This window comes from Rhopalosiphum maidis, chromosome 3 (genome assembly GCF_003676215.2).
Source record: "Rhopalosiphum maidis isolate BTI-1 chromosome 3, ASM367621v3, whole genome shotgun sequence".
NCBI classification, from domain to species: domain Eukaryota; kingdom Metazoa; phylum Arthropoda; class Insecta; order Hemiptera; family Aphididae; genus Rhopalosiphum; species Rhopalosiphum maidis.
The window spans coordinates 30506429-30531048 of NC_040879.1; the positions used below are offsets into that span (position 1 = coordinate 30506429).

The 24620-nt window shown below is 27.2% G+C and overlaps 1 protein-coding gene across 1 annotated transcript in view; it reads right to left on the reverse strand.

The window, feature by feature from the left end:
• The window catches only part of LOC113557497 (nose resistant to fluoxetine protein 6-like), a 61193-nt gene extending 44420 nt beyond the window's left edge, over positions 1 to 16773 (reverse strand). Inside the window, exon 1 of the mRNA XM_026963055.1 lies at positions 16085 to 16773. Within this exon, the coding sequence (XP_026818856.1) occupies positions 16085 to 16352 (268 nt within the window). The 5' untranslated portion in view covers positions 16353 to 16773. The remainder of the gene's footprint in view (positions 1 to 16084) is intronic.
• Positions 16774 to 24620: the final 7847 nt, after the last annotated feature.

Below are 24620 nucleotides of genomic sequence, written 5' to 3' on the forward strand. Positions count from 1 at the left end.
TGTTATAAATAAAAAAACTGAAACATATTTTGTTTCTGAATATGAAATGTAAACAACGTATTGGTTTGTTGTTAGGTATTTAAACAAATAAAATCATAATGATAAAATTAGTAGAATTTGTTAAAAACAGTATGCTGTTAAAAACTGTACATAATATTAGTGAAGAAAAAATATAGTTTTTTAATAAATAAATCACTCTGTATACGCACTTTATGTATACGCACGTCAAGTATGATAATGTTACTATGGGCAAATGTTAGAGAAAGATTTAAGCAATTTTGAGGTGAAAAAAAATCATTAATTCATAAAAGCTTAAATACTTGCATATCATATAATATATATTATATTTTATTTGTGTGTGTATGGACTATGAAATACGATGGACCATAATTATTGTAATTATAAATACATAAAAATACGTCTCGTATCTGGTATGCACATAGTATATAATATGTATAATATACATACACTTACACAAGTTACAATGTTATGCAGTTTATTATGTACATACACATACTATAATTTTGCGAACCATCGCCTTTGCGAAATCTTCGTGTTATTGCTTGACATGTGCAATGTATTAACATAGATTTTATTATAGTTATTAGTTTATTACGACAATAACGGTATATAATACATTTATACGGCGCTGCAGCTGTTACCGACCCAGCGTAAGTACGATAGATTAATATTAGAGTTTTAAATAAAACATATACACCACCGTCTATTCTTTAGAAATAACGGATATTTGAGAGGGCTAGCCCATTAGGCCTATTTTGTTTTATTTATAAATAATATATACAGTGGTGTAATTGTGGGGGGCAAGGGGGAAAATTGCCTCCCCCAAAAATTTTTTGAGGGATAAAGGTAGATATTTTAACCAGGGGAGGTCTATCAGGATTATGATAATAATAAATATATTATATTGCCCTCCTAGATTTTTTCCCAGTTACGCCACTGAATATATACATCATGCTGTACCTACCTATATTATTGTTGCATACTAGTATACTCCTATTTTTATATAAATAAATTATGATTTTATGTCTCTTAAAATATGATGCATCCTTTCAATTTTATTGCGATTGAAATAGTTATAATCATAAACTTGAATGAATAATGATGCGGTATTGAACCTAATCACTATTTTATATACGAATACGATCGCATGACATGAGGTGAGTTGGATAAATGCTATACGTACACACACACAGTCACGTCCGTGAAGTTTGCCATACAACTGCAATACTGCATTCAACAATCAATGGATGAAATATCATTTAAAATTAATGAAATATTCGTAAGTATATTTTTAAATTTTCAAGTGTAAGCTTATCATAAAATTGCAGGTGGCAAGTCCCACTTTAGGTGGTAGCGTTGCAAAATTTACTCAAAAAAATCTAATATGCATGAAGGGTAAAACTTGCAGCGGACGTCATATTATAGAGTATAGACTATTATATAGTCACAATATAATTTTGGTAGTTTTTCAGTTAAAGCGGAACGTCTTGACACATGAAGATCGGACGTATATAAAGAAGCATAGTCGATAACCAGTCGATTAATATTAACAATATGTTATATTTGCTACAATAGCAAATGCCTTAACGGAACCTATAATATTATAAAATGTAACATTGTTAAATACTTAAGACCTAACTCATATTAAATTATCTGATTATGTTTCAAACGCCATTCTCAAAAGTCATAAGTCATGACTCAGAGCCAACAATTGTAGGTATTCCCTAAAAATCTATTAAATATGTATAAAGTTATACTCTTATAATTATCAAAATAATATGCCCTTAAAATATGCTCTACAAAAAAAAAACTCATAGTAAATTCTAAAATTATTTTTCTTATTAAATTATTACTTATATTTTATATAGTAGTACTGTACATGATTTAAATTATTGATAAAAAAAGGGTGTAGATTTCGGTTTTTGGTATTTAAAAACCTTGATCAATTTATTATTTTGTAAAAAACCTCGATTTATCGAGTTAAAAATGTTTATTATGTTAAATCTTGTATGCTCTAAAATTGCATACAATCATAAAATATAGGTTTACCCAAAAAATGCAAAATACAATTTTGTATACAGAATTGTTAAGCCACGAAACAGATTTTAGTGCGAACTAGCAATTTTTTGGACCAATCGATACAATATGTAAATACATACAAATATCGACCATTGTCATGATCTAAAGGCTAAAAATTTAATTTTACATATTAAGTATGTTATTGTACCTATACACTAGGGGATTTGAACGCGCACGTCCTAGTTCTTAAAACGTCGCGATTAATCGCTCAAAATTATACACGCAGTCTTATATGGGTTTATATGATAAACTAATATGAAATACTATTAAAGTTATTACTGGGGACCTATATTTAATATAACATATCATGTACATATTTGACGTCTTAAACAGTATGTTAAGTAGACATTTTGTACGTAATAACATACTTTTTTTGAAGCATATAGAATGTTTCTTAATTAACCCAACACGTATGAACAAATGTGTTAAATCATACTATTTCCAATTATTTCTTTATTATAGCTTTCAAGATATACGTATTAGTATAATAGCGATTTACACTTATACCTAGAATATATGAGCATAGAACGAGTTTACCTCATATATTCTTTTAATTTGCAACTAACGCGAAATTATTTTTTCGCAAATTGTATATTATTATATATTGTTTTTAAATGACCCGTGTACTAGCTAATGTTATAAAATTATAACTGCAGTTTGCGAGTGACTTATCAAACGTTTATTTTCTCGTGAATCATTACCCGTTAAACAGAACTATACGTATAGCAATATTATAATATACGAGTATAGCCATACACATAAATTATATGTATGTACCTACAACATGTCACGTTATTTTATTTTGTTAAAATTAAATCATCTATTAGCAAAAATATTGTGTTCGAGGGATGAAAAATTACTGAATATTTGTACCTTATTACAATATTAATAAGTAATTATACAAGTGTCAAGTTATTGAAAAAGTTATTGTTCCCTCGGATCCCGATTTTGTGTTTATATAATATAGTAAACAAGATGGCTAATAATGTGCTTGTCCCATTTTTTCAAAGGAGAACAAACCTTTTTTGCTCTCAAGTCTTAATTGTTAAGCAGACGATTTCATAGAATATTTCAATGTAGGTACCTATATTTATATTGATATATTTATAAATCCTAGTAGTTTCTAAATTGCTGAAATGATTATACACTGTTATGTTCCAAATACTTTTACAAAAATATAAATAATAAAATAATATATTTAATAAGTACATCATTATTTATTATAATGGTTTTTAAATTATCATAATTATAGGCACTACGGTTCCATGCTTTTCAAATCTATTACTGTCATAGGGCATAAACATATTTTTAGTAAACAAAATTAAAATTAATTACTAGTTTAAATTTTGATTTTGATAAAAATTTTGAAAAAAAGTCATCTGCTTGACAATACTAACAGAAAAAATTAAATTGTCTAAATAAATGTATTATACTTATCTATGTATGAATTATATCAAATGAGATTTGGAATAAATTCATTATTAAAGGAAAAATAAGTATGATAATGTTCGATGTAATTAACTTGTGTACTTTAAAGTAAACATATACATATTTTATATAAATACAAACAAATACACTAGTATAACATATAAAAACACAGTATTATACTCATTAGTGAAATTCAAATGAAACAGAAACAGTTTTATTAAATGTTCTAACCAATTTAAACGATATTCATATTTAAACAACTGAAAGTCGGAGGACCGTACTAACACTACAAAAATATTAAATTCTTCTGTAACACTAATTTTATGGTCTATACTCTATAATATCTCTTTCAATCTTCAAAATTGAAGATTTTGGTCATCTAAAATAAAATACTTTTTTTTATAATTTTAAATTTAAAGTTAATCTGGGGCCTTCGTGTATTAGGTATATCATACAGTTTTTAATATACTTTGTTATATAATAGTATCAACAATTATAGCATATTTTATTTTATTTTATTTGTTATAATGTGATTTTTATTTTATACAAGCAAGTTTATTGCCTTTTAAAATGCATATACCTACACTCCAGGCTTCTCTTGTATGGAAAAACTATGCAGAATTATATATACTTAAACTAAATACAAATTATTCAATCTACATTAAAAAAAATAATGCATCATGGTTTGTACGAATCAGTGCTCTACATACAAATTTAAAAAATAAAACAAAATATTTCTGTCACAATCCAAATATTTTTTCAATCGTCTTTAAAACCCACGTGGAGCATATAATACCATAAATTGAAATACATATAAACGTGAGATGCTTCAGAGGCCAATGTCCTTGAGAGTTGAGACCATAGCCACGAAAAAATATAAAACAAAGTAAAACATAATTTTTGATTAATTTATGTACCTCACTTCACTTTGTACCCACATAATTATTTTTATTTTTTATTTTGTACCTATTTCATAATTTTTAATACATTATTAAATTTAATTTGGATTTACACCTAATAACTATAAATAAAGATTGAACATAAAATATTTATAAGACTTAAGTTTAGACTCCTTGCCAGTAAGGCTGAATTAAATTATATGTAAAAAAAACACGCCATAAATAACCATAATTGTGCTTATTATTATTATTTTGTCCTATTTATCAGATTTAAATAGCTGTTTATTCATTGTCATGTATACTGGCTATTCTTAACATTGAAAAAGTTTTCATATTTGAAATATTGAAATTAAATTACTAGGTATCTATATGAATTTATTAAAATGAACATTTAAAACAATTAAATTATTTAAAAAAAAAGTTATTGTTAAATGTGATAAAAGATAAGTTATGAGGTGTAGAGGTTTGAGCAATTTTATAATCATAAATTGGTGGTGACTATGACGTACAACCCCTCTTCGCACTGAAAAATAGTTTAGCCTCCCTCTAAAAATTAATCTGTAGATGTCAGATACAAATATGGACCTAAATAAATATATCATAAGAAAAACATTGCTCAAAATATTGAACCTACTTGCGTTTTTGGTTAATTAGTAAACTAGTTTACTAGTTACATATTTTAATACACATTTTCATGTTTTTATTTACCTATTCATGTTCATAACTGCAAGAAAGAATTGCTTGGTAAGAGTGTAAGTCGTCAAAAGTCAGATTTCTAGTTTACATATGAATTTAAAGCCCCTTCCGAAAAAAAACAACAAAAATACAAAAGAAAGAAAGAGAAAGAGAGATAGTGATATAGAGAAATGATAGATATAATAATAATAATAATAACAACGAAAAAAATATACGCACTATATACTTGTTCAGTTGTATGTATAATATGTACGTTTAAAATATTATTATGCAACTGTTTAGTCGAAGCCGTTGCATAATATTATTATAACTGACATATACGACCACGACAGCGACTGCGGTTTAAAGTGCATCGGAACTGGATGACCTTGCATAGGTATTTCAAATATTATAATACGTGTAGGTCTATAATATATATATATATATGTATATATTAAATTAATAAGAGTATACACCAATACCTATATATTATTATTATTAAACTCAGATGACCGCGTATGTCTGGCTAGACAAGTTTTGTGTAGAAAGCATGCCATGCCCGCGAAGAAAATATTTTAATCAAACCTCCTTACGAGTTTTGGAGACAACGTATTTTTATAGTACAAAATACTTTACTTACTCCATGTGGAATTTACAGATAATTTTTGTTAACTTTTATTATTACTACTATTATAGGTATTAGAAAGTTAAAGATATTTTACGTTTAGGATTTTTGTAAACAAAAAACTAACTAATAGTAAAAAAAAAAAAACATAATTTGGACTATACACTATAGGAAATTGAAATGTAAACTTACTATTTAGTATAATATACTACATAGTACATACGTACCTACTTTTGAATTTGGCTTATCGATGCGATTAACTGTGACAATACCCACGGATTTCTTTGTAAAACACTGCAGGAAGTCGCCACTCATCGATATGTATTTATTTAATTTTCATTGATTTCATTATTTTTTTTTTTATTTTTACACTGTAAGTCATAACTTATAATGTTTGTTTTCTACGTACTTAATAATAAAATAGAATTAGCTGCGATCATATTATGTAGAACGTGACATTTATGGCTATCTCTCGTCAAACACCCTGCACGTGTTTTATTTACCCAAAAATTACTAATATGAAAGAAGATTCCCTACTATCGCGTATTTTTTTTTTTTTGTTTTTGAGACCTTTACGCGTTCCAACGTGTTAGAGTAATCTAATAATAATTTTGTATACATATTTTTTTTATTTTAAAGTCTATTTCAATTATAAAAAAATTTGAAGCTAGGTACAATTTTTTCTATTGAAATTTCTAAATCTATGATTTTTTTTCTTTTAAAAAATAATAAATTAAAAACATGACTCAAAGGAAAAAAATTGATGACAACAAAATAAAATCTGTTTTTAAAACCATTATTGGTATGTTTGAATTTTATTGGGTCTATGATTTACAATATTTCGCCATGTAGTGCAGATTCCCTTTATAATATTATTTTATAATATCTTGGACGACATTTGCATCTTTTTTCATATTGTCATAAAGATGCATTATAAATTATTACCAAGGTTTGGGACTTAAAGCATTTGCTTATTTTTATGGATTGGCTTAAAGTGTAGCAAAGTGCTATGGAAGTGTATGTCATGTTAAAACACGTTCAATTATGAAATTTGAAAGCTTTTTTTTTGCTTTTCCAACGATTTTTTTAAAAATATGATGCTTATTTCTAGTTTATCTGATTATTTTTGCTTGTTTGAACAGTTTTCTACTTTTTGTGGTTTTTTCAGATAATCCATCGGAAAATCTATAAACAATAAGGCAAAATGTCTCGAAAGTGAAGTTTAATTTTTTCATAATATAAAGATTTATTTTTATTTTTTAGTTAGAAACTTTTCCTAATCATTTTGTTTCGATATTTTTTGTAGTCTTTAATTATGTTATTTTTAGCACAGATACAAATAATGTTTAGTACCTACTTAATCATGTAAAAAGAAAGTTTTTTTTTTTTTTAACATGCTCAAATTTAAGTTGTTTAAATGCTTATTTGAGAGCTTATAATGATGTTTTCATGAGCTTTTTTAAGCGCTTATTGTAAAGATTTTAAGTGCTATAAGTCCCGAGCCCTGGTTATTACGAATATGTTTTATACATTAGGTATTATATTATTATAGTCCTCACATATATGCATATAATATGTGGTTTCAACACATAACACACGGACGAATATCTATACATTTGAGTACGTGTCAATAACGACGTACATCCGTATTATGGATGTGAGTGGTGTACATAGTTTTGACAGATGAGCGAATGAGTGATGATCAGCAAACACGTCGTTATGTTATAATACATTAATATGTATTATATGACGTAGGTGGTAGGCTTCTGCAGTGGCGACTTATGCAGCAGGTATTATATTGTTATTGGTAATGGGATTATACATCTTATAATATTGTATGAGGGTTCACCTTCCTAGCGTTCACCTAAAAATTGAATTTAATATACAAAATAATACGTAGGTACTATTCATTCTTAAAGTAGTGCAGGAATAATTTTACTACAACAATTTAATGTGAACAATAATAAATAATAATAATATATATATTTTTTTATACATAACTGATTAATAAAATAAAGATATGATTTGATAATTATGTAGATGGTAACATGAATATCGAAATTTAAAAAAATTGTTTATTGTTTTATAAACTAAAAATGTTTATTAAAATACATATATTTTTTCGCTCTTAATTTAAAATTTGTAGAATTTGTAAATATCTTTATAGAATAAGCACAAATTATGTTTATAAGAATATAGTACATAATAAGATAATATGAATTAGCTACATTAAAAAAAAAAGACTGATCGCCTGGATAAAGAAGCTATCCAGTGATGGAACTTCGTATGCAAAAAAACGGTATTTATCAGTTGAATATGTATAGTATTTGTTATTTTCTTTGTTTACCATATAACGATTGAATTAAAATACAACTTATGTCTTGTAATAGGTATATGTAAAGTGTATATAATTACAATCTTCATATAAACGTCAATGCATTTATTATAACAACAATTATTAATTATTAGGTACGGTTGGCTATCATTATTGTTTTTTTTTTTTTATCAATATTTGATCAATTAAGTTTTATGAAACAGAAAAATAAGGTTTATACCGCAGGTGAGATAATGTAAACTGTTTTTATACAATGACTAGCGACTATACTGACTATTAATTGTATTATTGTCGCAGGCAATGAAGCATCAAAACAATTCGTTAAGTATACGTTATACGTGATGTAATTATATTATTGTGCAATATTATCTTTTTACTCAGGACAAATACCACATACGTATTATATTCAATGTCAGTGACATTTTTAATTGTATATCGTTTTCGAGTAGGCAGATATTTTCGAAAATGACGTATGCAATCGATAATTATTTTATACACTCACAGGGTCGTTTATCAAACTGCATAAGGCACAAGGGAATATATTTTGGGTGTATTACGAAAATTTAACGTGAATAATTTATTATTGATTAATAAACATCCGCAACACAAAATGCAATGGGCCTATCATACGACAACTGTATAATTGGATTAGGTGAGCCGTAAGCGTTATGCCCGTCAGTCGCGCCTAAATCGTATTTTATATAGATATTCTGGCTTGTGTGTTTACTGATTATAATATAATATGCACAATACACCTGTACAATTTTTAATGAATAATATTAAAAAAAAAAAAAAATACTCCGTCGTTAGTCGTCCTATATGCGATATGGACATATGGTACAACATAATTGTACGACACGCGTGGCAATGACCAAGCGTTTAATATCTATATATTATTATATTATTAACCTATACTGAACTCGGTTGTTGGGCATAAGTTTATTATCAAGTTTTAACAGACAGCAAGCGCACATATATAACGATATATAAGATATATTCTACACAACACGAATTACAATACGAACATTCTTTCGCTCGTTGACCGCTAGGATAAGTTCTCATACAACTCGGTGAGAGCACAAGTATATAATATATATATTTACTAACAATTTGAAATATTGGGAAATACCTTCTAGGAAACAGCTAGGTGCAATATTAAATTTATCAATATTTTTATACACCAAATTAAAAAAATATACACTTTGAATAAATACCAGTGATAAGAAACCCTCATTTTTTTTTAAATGCATATAACAATATTATTTTATCAATAATACAAACAATTGTACTTATGTGCAGGCTATTATATTTTTTCCGCATATTTTACTTTTTTTTGTACATATTTTAATATTTTTTGTTCTTATAATTTATTTGCCTTACAAATCCATCGGCAGTATTGTGTATACAAGAGATAGTCATACTGCGTGCCTGAAATGACTATGAAATATTCCCTAACTCTAAGACTTGCATAGTTGCATACAAATTAATATTATATTATAGGTATCTACATGGACGCTCGACAGAATTAAATTGTTAAAAGTTTAGTTAAATCGTGAAATAGTATAAATACATATAAATCATGTATATTAATCGTGCGGATCACTAGTAATATATGAGATTTTCCAAAATCATATTCAAAAAGTTATTGACGTGTTAAAAACATCGCCAGACACGCAAATATATTTGCATAACAGACGTGATGGGTATTAGAATTACTGACGGAATAATATTTGTTGTTGTATAATATAGTGTTATCGCAATGGTGAAAATATAATCGTGTAATTCTTCACATTATATACCTACAATTATGTACCTATATACCTAATGGCTAATACGCTTACCGGCTTACCCAATGGACGTGAATCTAGACAAAACGTTATATTTTATTTTTGAGAATCAGCTGCTTTCATAAATGTTGTATACGTTTGTTGCCTCCAATTTTTTCGTTTCTAATTCGTAGTCTAAGTCTATCTAATAAATGGGTTCAAGAATTATTAGCTTTTAACAATTTGATTTGTCACGATTGAAATATCATATGATATATTGCTTTTATAGTATATAGGTATATATAATTTCAATCCCGAATTTTAATATATTATTGAGCATTTGCTTGCAGGTGCAGGACAAGTCAAATCAATATTATTGACTGTCTCTATAAAGTTAGTAGTGTACTGTATATCAGATAGTTTTGAATCATATAAATGTATCGGTGAGTTATAATTGAACATATTTATGGACCCATTTTTTTTTCAATTTTATACTTTCTAAGAAATAAAAAATAAAAATTAACACCAAAATTAGAAAAATAACAAAAGCTGAATTTTAGTTGATGTGTTATTATTATAACTTAAACAATATTTAATAACAAATTTGTCGCATTACCAAATACAATTATTGTACTCAATGAAATATTTTATGATTTTTTAATAAATTTAAATAACAGTATAGTCTACTTATTATAGAGATTTTAAGAAAATTAATCAGCACACGGGTGTAATATACTATGGTATTTTGTTGATTGTGAAATTATTGGGCTGATAACAAGGCTGGTGCCAAAAAATGATAAGTTCACGTTATATATATCACTGCACTTGACAAACCATATGCGATATACATCATGAATAATTATTTATTCAACATACATATAACAAATATAAATTACAAATTGCTACAATGAATGTCTCATTATTGTCACTTAAATATACGAATCTAATAAACTGCAGCTTATACTACACGGAGAGCTGTATATAAACTATAAAGGCTATTTCAGGGTCCTGAACGTATTCACAATAAAGGCATGTCTTTCGTTTTAAAAATATGGGTAATAACCTAACCATAGGTTATTATTTATTAACATATTTATTTTAATATTAATGTGTTCATTGTTCAATAATAGGTAACAGTTATCGCGTTAAAAAAAAAATTAGCTACGTAATAAAATGTATAATATTTATAATTTAAAATAAAACAATTAACTAAATTTGAATATATTATGTTGTACAATATTTAAAAATATTAATTATATTATATTTTGTCTTCATAAATGTGATTTGGTTTATTTATTATTATTAGCACGTTTCTCGCTTTTCGTTACTATGAAAATATGCTCAAATAATCGATAGATTGATAATATAATGATTACCTACTACTAATTAGTGAAAATACAATATTGAAAACAAATTATTTAAAAAATGTAAAAATTCAAAATTTTATTTTTAGTTGTCGGACAAATCTGTGTGCATGTACTGTAAACACTGTGTAACCAAATAAATATATATATTTTTTTATTAAGCTACTAATTCACTTAGTTCGACCCTGACTTGTTTGACGAATTTTACTATAGGTACTTGTAGAGTTGAAACGAATATATGCTATACCGAGCACTGATTATATCAGTGACACGTGTATACTAATTTATAGAGAAAAAACTAACTAGAGAAATTAAATGTATTTTTGTGTTCATATAGGCACTCCTGAGTCTTGAGTCTGCAGTCATTAATGAAGGTTTAAAATGGCGGTATTTTAAATTACACTGATTTCTTAAATAAAATATTATCGTATACTCATATAATATTATACTAATTTAATATATAAATCCCTATTTTTGTCAATAGTGCATACTTTGCATGTACACCCTTAAAGTATAGACAATTTAAATTATTAGCTTTATTTAGTTCTGAACGATAAATTATAAACGTTAGAACCTTGATGTTTCTGGACTATTAATTGATAAGCAAGAATATTAAAAACAAATTTTTTTAAATTGTTTAGAAAAGCTGTAGGTATTTTGCTGTTGTAGGTACACCGACACTGTAAACCTGAAGTTATCGAATCCAAAGAAAAAAATAACCAATAAATATGCGTTATTTAATCTAATTTATTTTACTATTTTAATTATTTACCTAATTTGATAAGACAACCCGATTGAAAAAATTAATTCGTATTTATTACTCATTTTTATATTATTAATTTATCTATAAATTATAATATTAGTGCATATTTTACCATTTTTGTCATGTACAATTAGATTTTATGAAATAAATTTTTAATAAATTTAATTCCGGCCACTATAATCATAATAAATTATCTGATATAGTGCATATACCTTCATACGTATGTCCTGCAAGCCGCGGTATATAGGCAAGTATATGCAGCACTGTTTGAGACGTTCCATTCATTACAATTTACAATATTAATATGCACTATACAGAACTAACTATAGGTTCTGCGTGAAGATACAGTAATAAATATAATGATGACGTTTAATTCTAAATCCAAAATAAGTAACTATGAATACAAACACAAGTATTGTTTATATATTATAATACGTATGAGTGACACCTTTGTCCATGAAATAATAACCATTTGGCATGAGGGAAAGGGAATACATTAGCAAAACTTATTAATCTGACCTTTTTTAACATTTTTATAAAACATGTGTAAATATAAAATAATATTTATGCTTTAACTGAGGTTTTGCTTTAGTTTGATTAAGAGTTTAATATTAAGAATAAAACTATTTGTTATTGTCCATGTTTCTTACAATATGTTTAATATTATCAATGAAGTATAAAGTGATTTTTACACAACTTATATAAATGAAAATACTTAGATAAAATTACCTAAACATGTTTTCAGAAACGTCCCTCGGTTATAGGCCATCATTAATGGAATGTTTTCAATCCAACAAGACTTAACATGGTAACAGTTAAATTAATAATATATATTATGTACGTCGTAAATGTGGGAGATACTAAATTCCTAAAACGTGTTCTCCATTTAAAAATCCTAATATGTGTATTGAAAGTATTAAAATCTGATATACGACAAATGACAACACTAATTTTAACAAAAATTTGAACAGCTATGAATGGCTAAGTATTTAAAAATATATTTGATATTTTATATGTACCTAACTATAATATATGTTTTCAATTAATATTTTTTTAATTGATAGAATGTACGATTGGGGAATCACCTGCATATATCAATCGTGAAATAATATTGATTTTACTGTTATCGACAAGACATACTCTGCAGCAGTCCGTATATAGATACCATAAAAAGATGTTGGCGTAATATTTTTAATCCGTCTATGTAGTTACTAGATTGTATATCGATATGCAACGTCACAGTTTTACTAGGTAAAAAATAATTTGTACGATTTTTGATTATACGTTTCATACCTACCTAATACCATAATACATGTTATTAGCTATTACCTAATAAAAATAATTTATGCACAATAACTTAAATTTGCGAGGACAAATATTTCACTCGGTAAACTATCATACGCTGTAAAATGTTTATGTCTCGGGTTACACAATAATGTCATTACGGGCAAGAACGTAACTATATATAATATTTTCAGATTTGTCGAACCCAAACTTTACATTAAAATAGTTAAAATATAATTATATAAATGATTGCATTTAAGTGTTCCAACTACAACACAAATGTTTTAAAATGAAGCCATTTAGAAAATATTACTCATACCTATACCGGCTATACCAAATATAGTTAATGTAATTACTTCGACATTTAACAGTGTTCTATTTGTATTATATTGGTATAACAAAAAGAACGGTAAACAAAAATATATTTACGGTATTTAATTTCGATAGTTTAAATGAAATTACACTATATAAAAGCCGTTTAAATAAAATTGTATTAATTTATAAACATAATAGGTATGCCATTGATAGGTACATAATATATTTAGGTATTTAAATTTTAGTTTTTAAATGTTTAAATTATGGAATTCTTAATATAATACACGTTTCTATAAAATTGCATAAGATAATTATTAGATTTAATTAGATAATTATGTCTGCATCGACAAAGATAGATATATTATATCTATTCATTATAATAGTTTTTGTCCTGTATTATTATTTTTGTTTATTATTCATATTAAATTAATTTAATGACTATATTCATAGACATCATTGATTTTATCGTGTTTATGTATTTACAAATTAGGTTAATTAATTTTATTATTTAGTCTACTCAGTTGTTTTACATAATATAGATATTTACGTGTTGTATTTAATATTATACTAAATGTAGGCATGTGTATAAAAAACAATTTTTATATGTATTATCGTTATATTAAAAAGAATATAATATTATATAGGTACAATAAATACGAAGACTATTAAAACGACATCTGAACCATTTTTAATTTTCTTTTTTTCTATGGTTGAAGGTATTCTAACAATTAAAATATTTATGCGATTGATAAAAAAATATTTTATATTATCTGTTGGCTTTATATTTACAAAAGGTAACAAATATTTGATAATTATTATCTTTATGACTATATCAAATCAATGTGGTATCAATCTTTATGGTTTACAAAAAATAATTTATAATTATTTACTTGCGTAGTTGCGTCCCATGTTAGATTTGTTGAGTACAAAAAGCTTACAACACACAACTGAAAATCTTATAATACTGTTTTTTTTTTTTTTTTAAGAATAATATATAGTAAAATTATAATAATAAATAATAATACATTTTACTAGATCAGATGGGAACAAAATGTAATAAATAAAACCATTATATTATATTATTTTACCATTTAAATTATACCGTACATTGTACAATATACATAAACGTATGTATACAAAATTTACAAATCATAATTTTAAATGCTAAATGATAAATTATTGGTATATAACAACTCAATTTTGAAAATTAGGTAGCGATCTACCTATAAATATCAGGTACATATCGATAATATTATACAGGTAATTGTTTGTAGGTACGTAAGACTTTTAAATTAATTACGTGTATATATTTTTTAGTGAAATTTAAAAATCTTGTCATTACCAAATTGTAATTTATAATTATAGTTAATGACTTGATTATTGAACATTTATACCACCACATTATTTAGAATTTTCGAAGACATTCTATTTGATGAATCGAATAAACCTGATTGACGGAATCGTTGCTAAAAATGATAAGTGTGTGAGTTTTGAATTAATTACTGGAGGTTTTTTTTCGCGGGTTAAACTGGTCAATGGTTTCGTTTCGTTGTCTGGAGGTTGTTGTCTTTATCGTATTTCACAAATTTACGATTTATTTCACAACACGATGTTGAGCATAGTTAGTAGGTACGCCATAAACCTACTATTAGTACATAGTAACTATACCTAGCTATTATATTGTTATAATTATTTAAGAAAGTACCTAGCAAACACAGAAAAGTTTCTTAATTAACATGCATTTTTATGATAATTATATAACTGAAGACTATATTATGTATTTTCAAATACTTAGTTTCTGAAACACATTTATTGAATCAATAGTATTATATTACATGTCTAAATCTTTATTTGGACATCACTATCATGTACATAATATGCGTATAATATATTATTTCCATGAGCATTTTTTGCTGAATAGATTTGATTGCGCCTTTCAGACTTTTGGTACTTATAAAGTTATATAATAACATGAACATTTTAAATTATTATACGCCTATAGACGTACCTATATGCTTATGTGGTCACTGGTTATACATAATTTCACCTACACAATATTATTATATACGCTTGTTCAAAATCTAACGATACACTTGTGTTTACAAAACGATTATTTTATTACCGTTTTTGCACGAAACGATTATACACAAGATTATTATATATATTTACAATTTACGGAACTATATGAAATTACCACCCTGAGTCAGTGCGTAAACTTATGAATCGTTACTCGCTAATATCCTCATGCGGTGTACAAAGAAATATATATGTTTGAGGGAGATGGTAGGCAAAGATTTATTTTAGCTACTTAACCATTACGCTCAAAAATGTTTATCGTAAACTGTTTAAGTTGAATTTATCATTATTAATATTTTTAAAGTTAATCATAATATTGTTTTTTGAAAAAATTAAATTTAAAAAAAAAACCCATAATTACCAAACACAGAAAAAAAGTTTGGACACAAGAGTTACTAGAAACGCGACGATGATTCGTATTAAACATAATATTAGTTATTTAATTCTTACTCACCGCGGTACATGTCTTTTTGAACTAGAAACGAAACATTCTTATTGTCGTCCGTCGACAAAAAGGCGTATCGCCGCTGTTGGACCGGCTGTCCCGCAGATGGTGACTCCAACGACGAGTTCGTGCACTCGTTGAATTGGTTGAATGACGTGAAATTTCTTGAATCGCACTTCCTGTGCGTCCGGACGTATGTCGCTGGCTCGTTCGCGGCAAAAGCCACGAAACACTGCAGGACGACCAACAGCGACCAGCACGGTCCGAACGATTTCATGTTGCGCGGTAGAACGTCAACGGATATCCGCAAAACGTCGGGTGCGTTAAGACCCAAAGGCAATGGACCCGAAACCTACACGGGCGCCTGTGCAGCTAACAGCCAGGTACGTGCGCGCGTATTCGGGTATACTATATAATATACGAGATACCAGCACCGCGGGCGTGTATAATATTATATTATAATGGTACGTGTCGTAGGTGAGTTATGATCGACGACTGCGGTCGCCTATCTCGCGGCAAACGGTTTTATATATTATAGGTATTAATATTAGCGTCGTGTCGCCGTATCGTCGAAAATAATAATTCAGTAAAAAGATATATTATTATTATTTTTATTTTTTAATCGCAATTTATTATCGGGTTTGATATATTGTATATCATTATATTATTCGCCAGTCGTACAGAGGCGGCCATCGACTGACGTTTGTCAGTTATCGCGGCGATATATTATTGTTATTTAGGCGGCGGCGGCGGCGGCGGCGGCGTCTGTCCACGTGCCCCTCTATAATAGTAATAGTATATAGCATAACACGGGTGTAACAGTTGATACTGCACGCATCCTCTTTCACTTTCTTCGGTTGTTCCAAGGTGGACGACGATGCCGCTGCCGTCGCCGCTCGCGCGTCATCGCTTCATCCGTCACACGCCGCGGCACAGGGCACCCAGTGCCCCAATATATCATCAGTCAGATTAAAATATTAAAAAATACATTATTCCGTGACGATTGGCGTGTATAGATCACGTCGACTCGGATCTCGCGAGGAAACGGGTGTTGCGGCAGTAGCGCCGATAGCTAGTCCGTCCGCGAAAAAAAAAAACAACGAATATTATTATGATATATTATTTTATTTTTTCGACAGCGTAACGTATATTTTCGTTGTGTGTGGAACAATAATACCTCCGACGAATCGTATAAGATTGGCGCCACCGATTCCAGGCTCTTTGACATTTACTCGACGCCGCATAGACCATGTTGTAATCTATAATAACACGCAACTTATAGTATAGCGCATAATATCGATTCATAGACATAATAATATACAATATAATGATTGATGTTATGTCACGACTCCCGATGTTGTACGCAGCATTAACTGTATGCAGCAGGTCTCGCAGAGTGTTTGGCAGAGTGCAGAGTTTATGGATACAAAATATGTATTTAGTTTGCGAAACCACAGAGCTCGGGCAGCGTTGTTTCGCCGGAATTCGCTTGAAATCGTCAACTACATATTAAATTTTACTACACTTGTATGATGCGTAACATTGCACATTAAGCCTATTAAGGTATCTGTTTACCTATAGAATAGGTATAGTGTATGCTATATACATCCAATAAAATTAGATACTCCTCAAAAAGGATTAATTAATAAATACTATAAGTGTATTTATATACGAAATACTTTTAGACGAATTTAACACGTCACACAAATGCTCTACAACTATATTTAAAGAAAAATTTTTGAAATAGTTAATTACTGCAGTCAATTGCAGAATAAAAAGTTATCAAAAAACTAGCAATGATACAATACATTTTATTTATAAATATTATACATAACATTCATAAAATTTTTTGGAAACCATTGAAAGAATGAAAGATGTCAGTTGGAAATTAATGGAGCTAAGATATCAGAAACAGTTGATATTCTATATTTTGGAGCTGTTATTTTTCGTTTTTACGGTTTTTGTTAATTTTTTCTTCAATTTTAACTCGAAGTTATGTAATCGTATTTTTGCTACATAAACGAGCAACAAATATTATACTAGTTGGTTATTTTGGACATTTTGTTTTCAAATTAATAATTCCCAAAACATTTGCATTTAAAATATAAATTAACATTAACTCCTAGGAGAATGGTGTACATATACCATGACCAATATGCCTGCAGAGACACAAAAGATAATACTATACATACTTATACTGTTATACTTACCGCAGACCTACTTTTTTTATTTGTTTGACAAATAACAATGATGTGAAATATTTTAACTGATTGTTAGTTATTAACGTAACGTACATTAAATGAGAACTTCTCGGCGAGAAGTAATAGGTTCCTTATTGTTTTTATAATATAATTTATATTTTAATACTACAATTAAAGTATATGTCATAATAATGGACGAAAAAATAAATTGAATATTACGTCTTAATTTCATAGGTCAAACTCAGGCTTGAGATCAAAAACAGGTATACAAATGCGATCTCATTATACAAAACTAAAGTTTTCTCTTATGCTTATTAAAATAGAGAAAGGTCATAATCGCGTTAATAGTAATCTAAGTTAACGTTTATAAACATTTATATTATACACATCTTAAAGTGACCCAAAAGAGTTACATAATTTTTTCTGTGTCTATTAACATTAAGATGTACATTTAGTTCAAAGAATGGTTTACCACATATAAATAGTATACTGTGCAATCTACGTAACATGAAATTATCATGAAATAATAAAAGTTTAAATATATAATTTAGAATCACGAGTGACGCGTGTAATAGACAATACAGTAATTTGTGTACAGGTTCCATGTTTCCAGATTTCACTGTATGCACTTAATAGTTGTTCAAATATCGAGACAAATTTTTTATATCGTATGGATAAAGTCAGTGGCGTATTTAGGATATTTTTTAAGGGGGGGGATATACATTGGTAAACATAATTTTTTCTACCGGGTGGGGTGGGGGGTAATGGTACACTCACCATTACTACCGTTTTTCAAAAATGTTGAAAATGCATATACTTATTATCAATAAATACCTACACATAAATACATAAGAATGTATTTTTTTGTTTTGAAGATTTATTATTTATTGTTATTTTTTTATAAAATGGAGAAAACCATAAAAATACAATAGTATCTAGTGCTTATTGATAAATATACAATTATACATAATTGTGTAAGACGAAAAATCAAAACAATAAAAAATAATGCACCTGCCAGTGCTCCGAACTTAAGGGCCCTTTTTTTGGTACTTGGCCGGGGGCCTGGACCTTGGGAAGGTAAAGACTAAAGATCGCTAGGCAGTTACCTAGTTTGCCTAGGTGGAAGTTCGGCACTGGCACTAACGCGAGTGTTCGATTATAATGAATAGTTATGCTGGATTAAAAATGAACTAATGCAATAATAAATATTATAAAAATAGGTAATAACTCGTATTTAGTGTTTAAATTTGTTTATTATTTGTATACTATTTAATTAATAGAACTTATTGTTTAGAATGCCTATTTATATATATATATCTTCGCCTTGCAATATGTTTTGTAATAGTAACCAAACACTCATTATTAAAAGTATAATAATAGCTGTATCTAAGTATCTTTATTGACAATAATGACGATTGATGAAAATCATATACATATTTAGCAGTAAGTGGATATTGACTACGGCCACCAACCATAATATTTCTAAATTCTTAAAATCTCAATGTTATGATAAAATGTAAATAATAATTGTATTCTGTATTTTTGTAATATATGTACGATATTATTAAACTTATCAAGTAAATAAAAGACTAATGGGGGGATCCATCCCCCATATCTCCCCTGTAAATACGCCACTGGATAAAGTTGATATTATTTAATCAAATAATGTTTTGTCAATACGGGTTTAGCACTGTTCGGCTCAAAAAATCCAGGACGGCTGCATAAAAGGAATAATATATTATAAACTGTGAAGGGGTAAGTCTGGTCCTAACCTAGTTACCCCCACTGTGGCTAAACCAAATGTAAAAAAATGTAAGTTATCACTATGGAAAAACTAAATTGTGTACAATTTATTTCAACAAATTATACTGCGTGGAGAATTCGTGCTTATTCAGTTCTTCTTAGTGAAGTGGCTTAAAATAAAAAAAAGATTTAACCTCGCATAAAAAAACCATATTTGTTGGTATCTCTCAAAATGTGATTTTAATTAAAAAATATACTTCTCGACTTTTAAAAAGCAGAATTGCTTATTATATATTGCCCCTCCCCATTTAAAATTACTAGATCTACATCTGAAGATAAAATAAAATATAGTATATAAATAATTAATTAGTATATCACATTTCAATAAACTTATGTATATATTTTAAGAATATATTTCAAAAAGAAAACCTCAATATACTAAATAATATGTATTAAAATATATCTTATGATAAGTATTTTGACAAATTATTTTGGTATTAATTATTATTTACGGTTATGAAAGATCTTATAAAAAAAAATATATTTGTCGACCTAAGATTTATTTTTTATACGCTGATTAAATATTTTTAAAATTGAGTGAGAATAAAATCAACTACATATTATATTATTTTGGATTTATTTAAATAAGAATTTACAAAATAGACATATTTCAAATACATTTAAAATATTTTAAATTAATTTTAAAATACTATTTGTAATACTTTGAGCAACTAGGCGATATATAGTTGTATGTATTATTGTATTACATATATGTGTTATGTTTTCAAATTTGTTTTACCTATATACACATTCATTAAAAAAGTAAAAATATTTCGTTCGATAACAAAAATATATAAACCTTATGAAAACAAAAATCGTTAAAAATGTATTTAACCTATACGAATAACGAATAGCTCGTATAGGTACATATTAATATATTATTGACAGTTACCGCATAGCATTATATTGGTATTAGTACCATTTTTTGTGTTTGTTAATAAATAAATAAGATAAAACGGAAAGCTATGTTAAGTAGACCAAGGTATATGTAGGAATTTATATGTGTGTTCTTTTCATCGAACTTATGATCAACTATTTGTTGTTAATAAGTTATACGCATTATTTAGGTAATATAATTGGAATAAGAAGTTAATCATAGGATTACAACACAGCTCACAGGATACGTCCACACATAGTATTATAATGGATTTGGAATTTTTAAAAACTAGTTTGGAAGTCAAATATTTTTTGAATGAATATCATACATAAAAAAATAAACAGTAAAGTTGATCTGTTAAAAAAGAAATGAAATAATTTACGATGATTGTAAGCATACAATAGATAATATTTTGGAACAAGTTATTTTTTTTTATGTACGATCTTAATAAATTCGGATAGATTTCGAATAAAACAAAGCGTATAAATTAAAATTTATTTACATTTGATTGTTTAATTTATTTCTATATATTATAAAGATTAACCTACCTATAATATTTTGATTTCTCATCATTCAATAAAAAAATCTCGGTAAGTGCAAAACATTACAGTGAAAATAATAATACCGTATTGCAAGTTTAATATTTTTTAATATACCTACCAACCTACCACATTTCTTAATCCTTAGTCTTAGCACTTAACCAAATATAAATATAAGTCGATAAAAGCGCGTGGTTTTTGGGGGAAAGTGTACCATATTGAAGGCACTTTTGCCTGTTGGTTAATTCATTTTATAGAATTATATTATCATATATTCATAAACATATCGAATTTTAAACAATTATATTATAACAAGTAGGTAGTGGTTTTATTTTTTGTTTTTATTTATTCTACTATAAGTATTGCCCAATATGTTGTCCCGACAGCGTCTAAGTTAACCACGATGCACTCGAACCGTGTTAGTTGTTTGAGAAAACGTGTTATATCTGTATGACATATATTATTTGATGTCGGATGCTTTACCAAGTTAAACCCAAGGAGAACGTGACTTCCGACCACGAAAAGAACCTTCAACCATGTTTCGATTCACCGACCTTCCGATTTCAGAAGGCATCTTATAGCTTAAGCACTAACTGTTTGTATGTATATATTATACATAGGTGTATATATATACAGTATGATTGATGGATACAATCCATATACCTATACCTGTCCATCTAACAACCTATGTATGTGCGCACAAATTGAAAACTGCAGCATACATACATTTATATATATATATATATTATTATTTTATCTGAAAAAGTATACGAAATATACTCTTCAAGGCCGTCGATGAAATCTCAAGTATTTTAGTTTTAACGACATTCGTATTCAACGTTAGATATAAAAATAATTGTACTACACCAAACGCCTGTATAATATAAGTAAAGATAAACAGTAAACACGTATTAAATTTGTTAAATTTTCCAATTTATAATAATATGTTTTTGATTCAAAGCTAAATTTATGTAATAAATAATAACGTAAAAAAAATAAGTAAACAAATAACGGGAATATAATCTCAAAGAAATTTATTCTATAAAGATTTAAACGATTACTTATCTTCTAAGCTTAATATACAAATTTTTGTTTAATGTGTCTATAGTTCAAAAATTGTACATCGTAAATGGATTTTAAAAACTTTGGTGCTTCAGGATTGTGGCAGAATAAAAGCATACATAATAATATATATATTATTATGGCGTAAAGGAAAAAAACAAATTCAAAATTTTAAGCACAAATTATAGTCGGATACCGCCTAACTTGACCTGTATAGTAGTATTTTTTTGTATAGTGCTCTATAACATTTTCATGCATCTACATTTTAATTTCATGGATACTTAAAATAAGACGATTTATTTTTCATAAAGCATAAATAGGTAATAGGTATGTTCTAAAATTATTGTATGTATTAAAAACCAATTTTTGACTAACCGCATCCATTTGTACCAAGAAAAAAAATGTTAAGTAAATTATTTATAAATGGTACCCGTTCCCACCAAAAGTGTAGGTAACCTTTCCTTTTTCCATCAATACTCATTCCACCAAAAATGTATTTTTTCTTTTTCCAATACTCATTTACCGATTACCACGTCTCCACCAGAATAGTTTTTATACTTTTAAAAACTGTAATAGTGTAATGCAGTAAAATTATTTAAAATACTAGGTACCTATATACCTAATAATGAAAAATATTGTATTATAAACTTTAATAAAATCATTTTTGTATAATTATTAATTATTATAATAATAAAATAAATAAGAAGAAACATTAATCGTGAACTGGTCAAATACAATATCATATGGAAAATAAACATTTTTAACATTATAATACTAAGTTATACAATGTCAATTTTCTTAAAAGCACGTCGTGCCTGCGTGTGTTGTCTCCATCTTACACGTACGACATAGATAAAACGCGTTTACTCAATTTTACATATAATAAAATTAAAATATGATAATATTTTAAGGGCAAGACGCTGAGTTTTTCCATTATTTCCAATGTAACGTTCATTATATCGTTTAGAAATATAACGAACATTTCAAAAAAATTAAGTTAACCTTTAACTTTTCAATAATTTAAATTTTTTTTTAATTCATAGTCCTGCAATCCAGAATAATATCATCTTTTAGTTTTATAATAGGTATATATACTCTAGAACCAAAATTGAGCGAGTTCTACTCAGACTGCGTTAACACATTTTGTTATGTCGTACGTATGTAAGACGGAGACAACACATACAGGTGCGACGTCCTCTTAATAATTAAAATAATTATGTGTGTACATTTTATAATTATTTTATTATTATTTTTTTAATCGTAACATTTATGTAGGTAGGCACTTTTGAATTTTTTAAAAATATATAACGGCACCTACCGTTTCATGATTATATTATTATTGCTATAACAGTCATTGTATTAAAATGTATAATATATTGATTTTCAATATTTTACAGTGTTTTAAATAAACTTATTAGTTACTGTATTACAGCTTTGGTATAATCGTAGTTTGTAATAGGTAATAGATATAAAAATGTGTTGGTGGAATAGGGAATGGACCATTCCGAATGGTACATTTTTGCACTTTTGGAAGAAACGTGTTACGCCCCTATTTAGTATAATACAATAAATATGTATGCACTGATAATTACAACTACGAAATACGAATCAATTAGATGTTTTAGGCGTACAACAAACTGATATTGGTATGAAATGTTAAATCAGTATAGCTCAGATATCAATATAATCAGATTGAATACAACAAATAGAAAATATAAACATTAAATTGCCACTGTAAGATAGCATTAAATTTTTATTTTGGCCACGACGCGCGACGCGGCGTTGGTTATTATTAATAGTCTAATTCTACATTATATTTATCTATTTTATCTACTAATATAATATAAATAATACTTTAACTACTTATTAACGTAACTCGAAAGTATGGGCAAACTTAATGTACCCCTCTCCCATTAAAGATGTTTATAACAAATAATATTGTTTATAATATTATTAAATAATAATTTTATAACATACATTTCAAAAATGAATAATAAAATAATTTTTTTTTTTTTTTGTCAACACCACTAAACTTTAGCCAACAACAATTAAAACTGATTTAA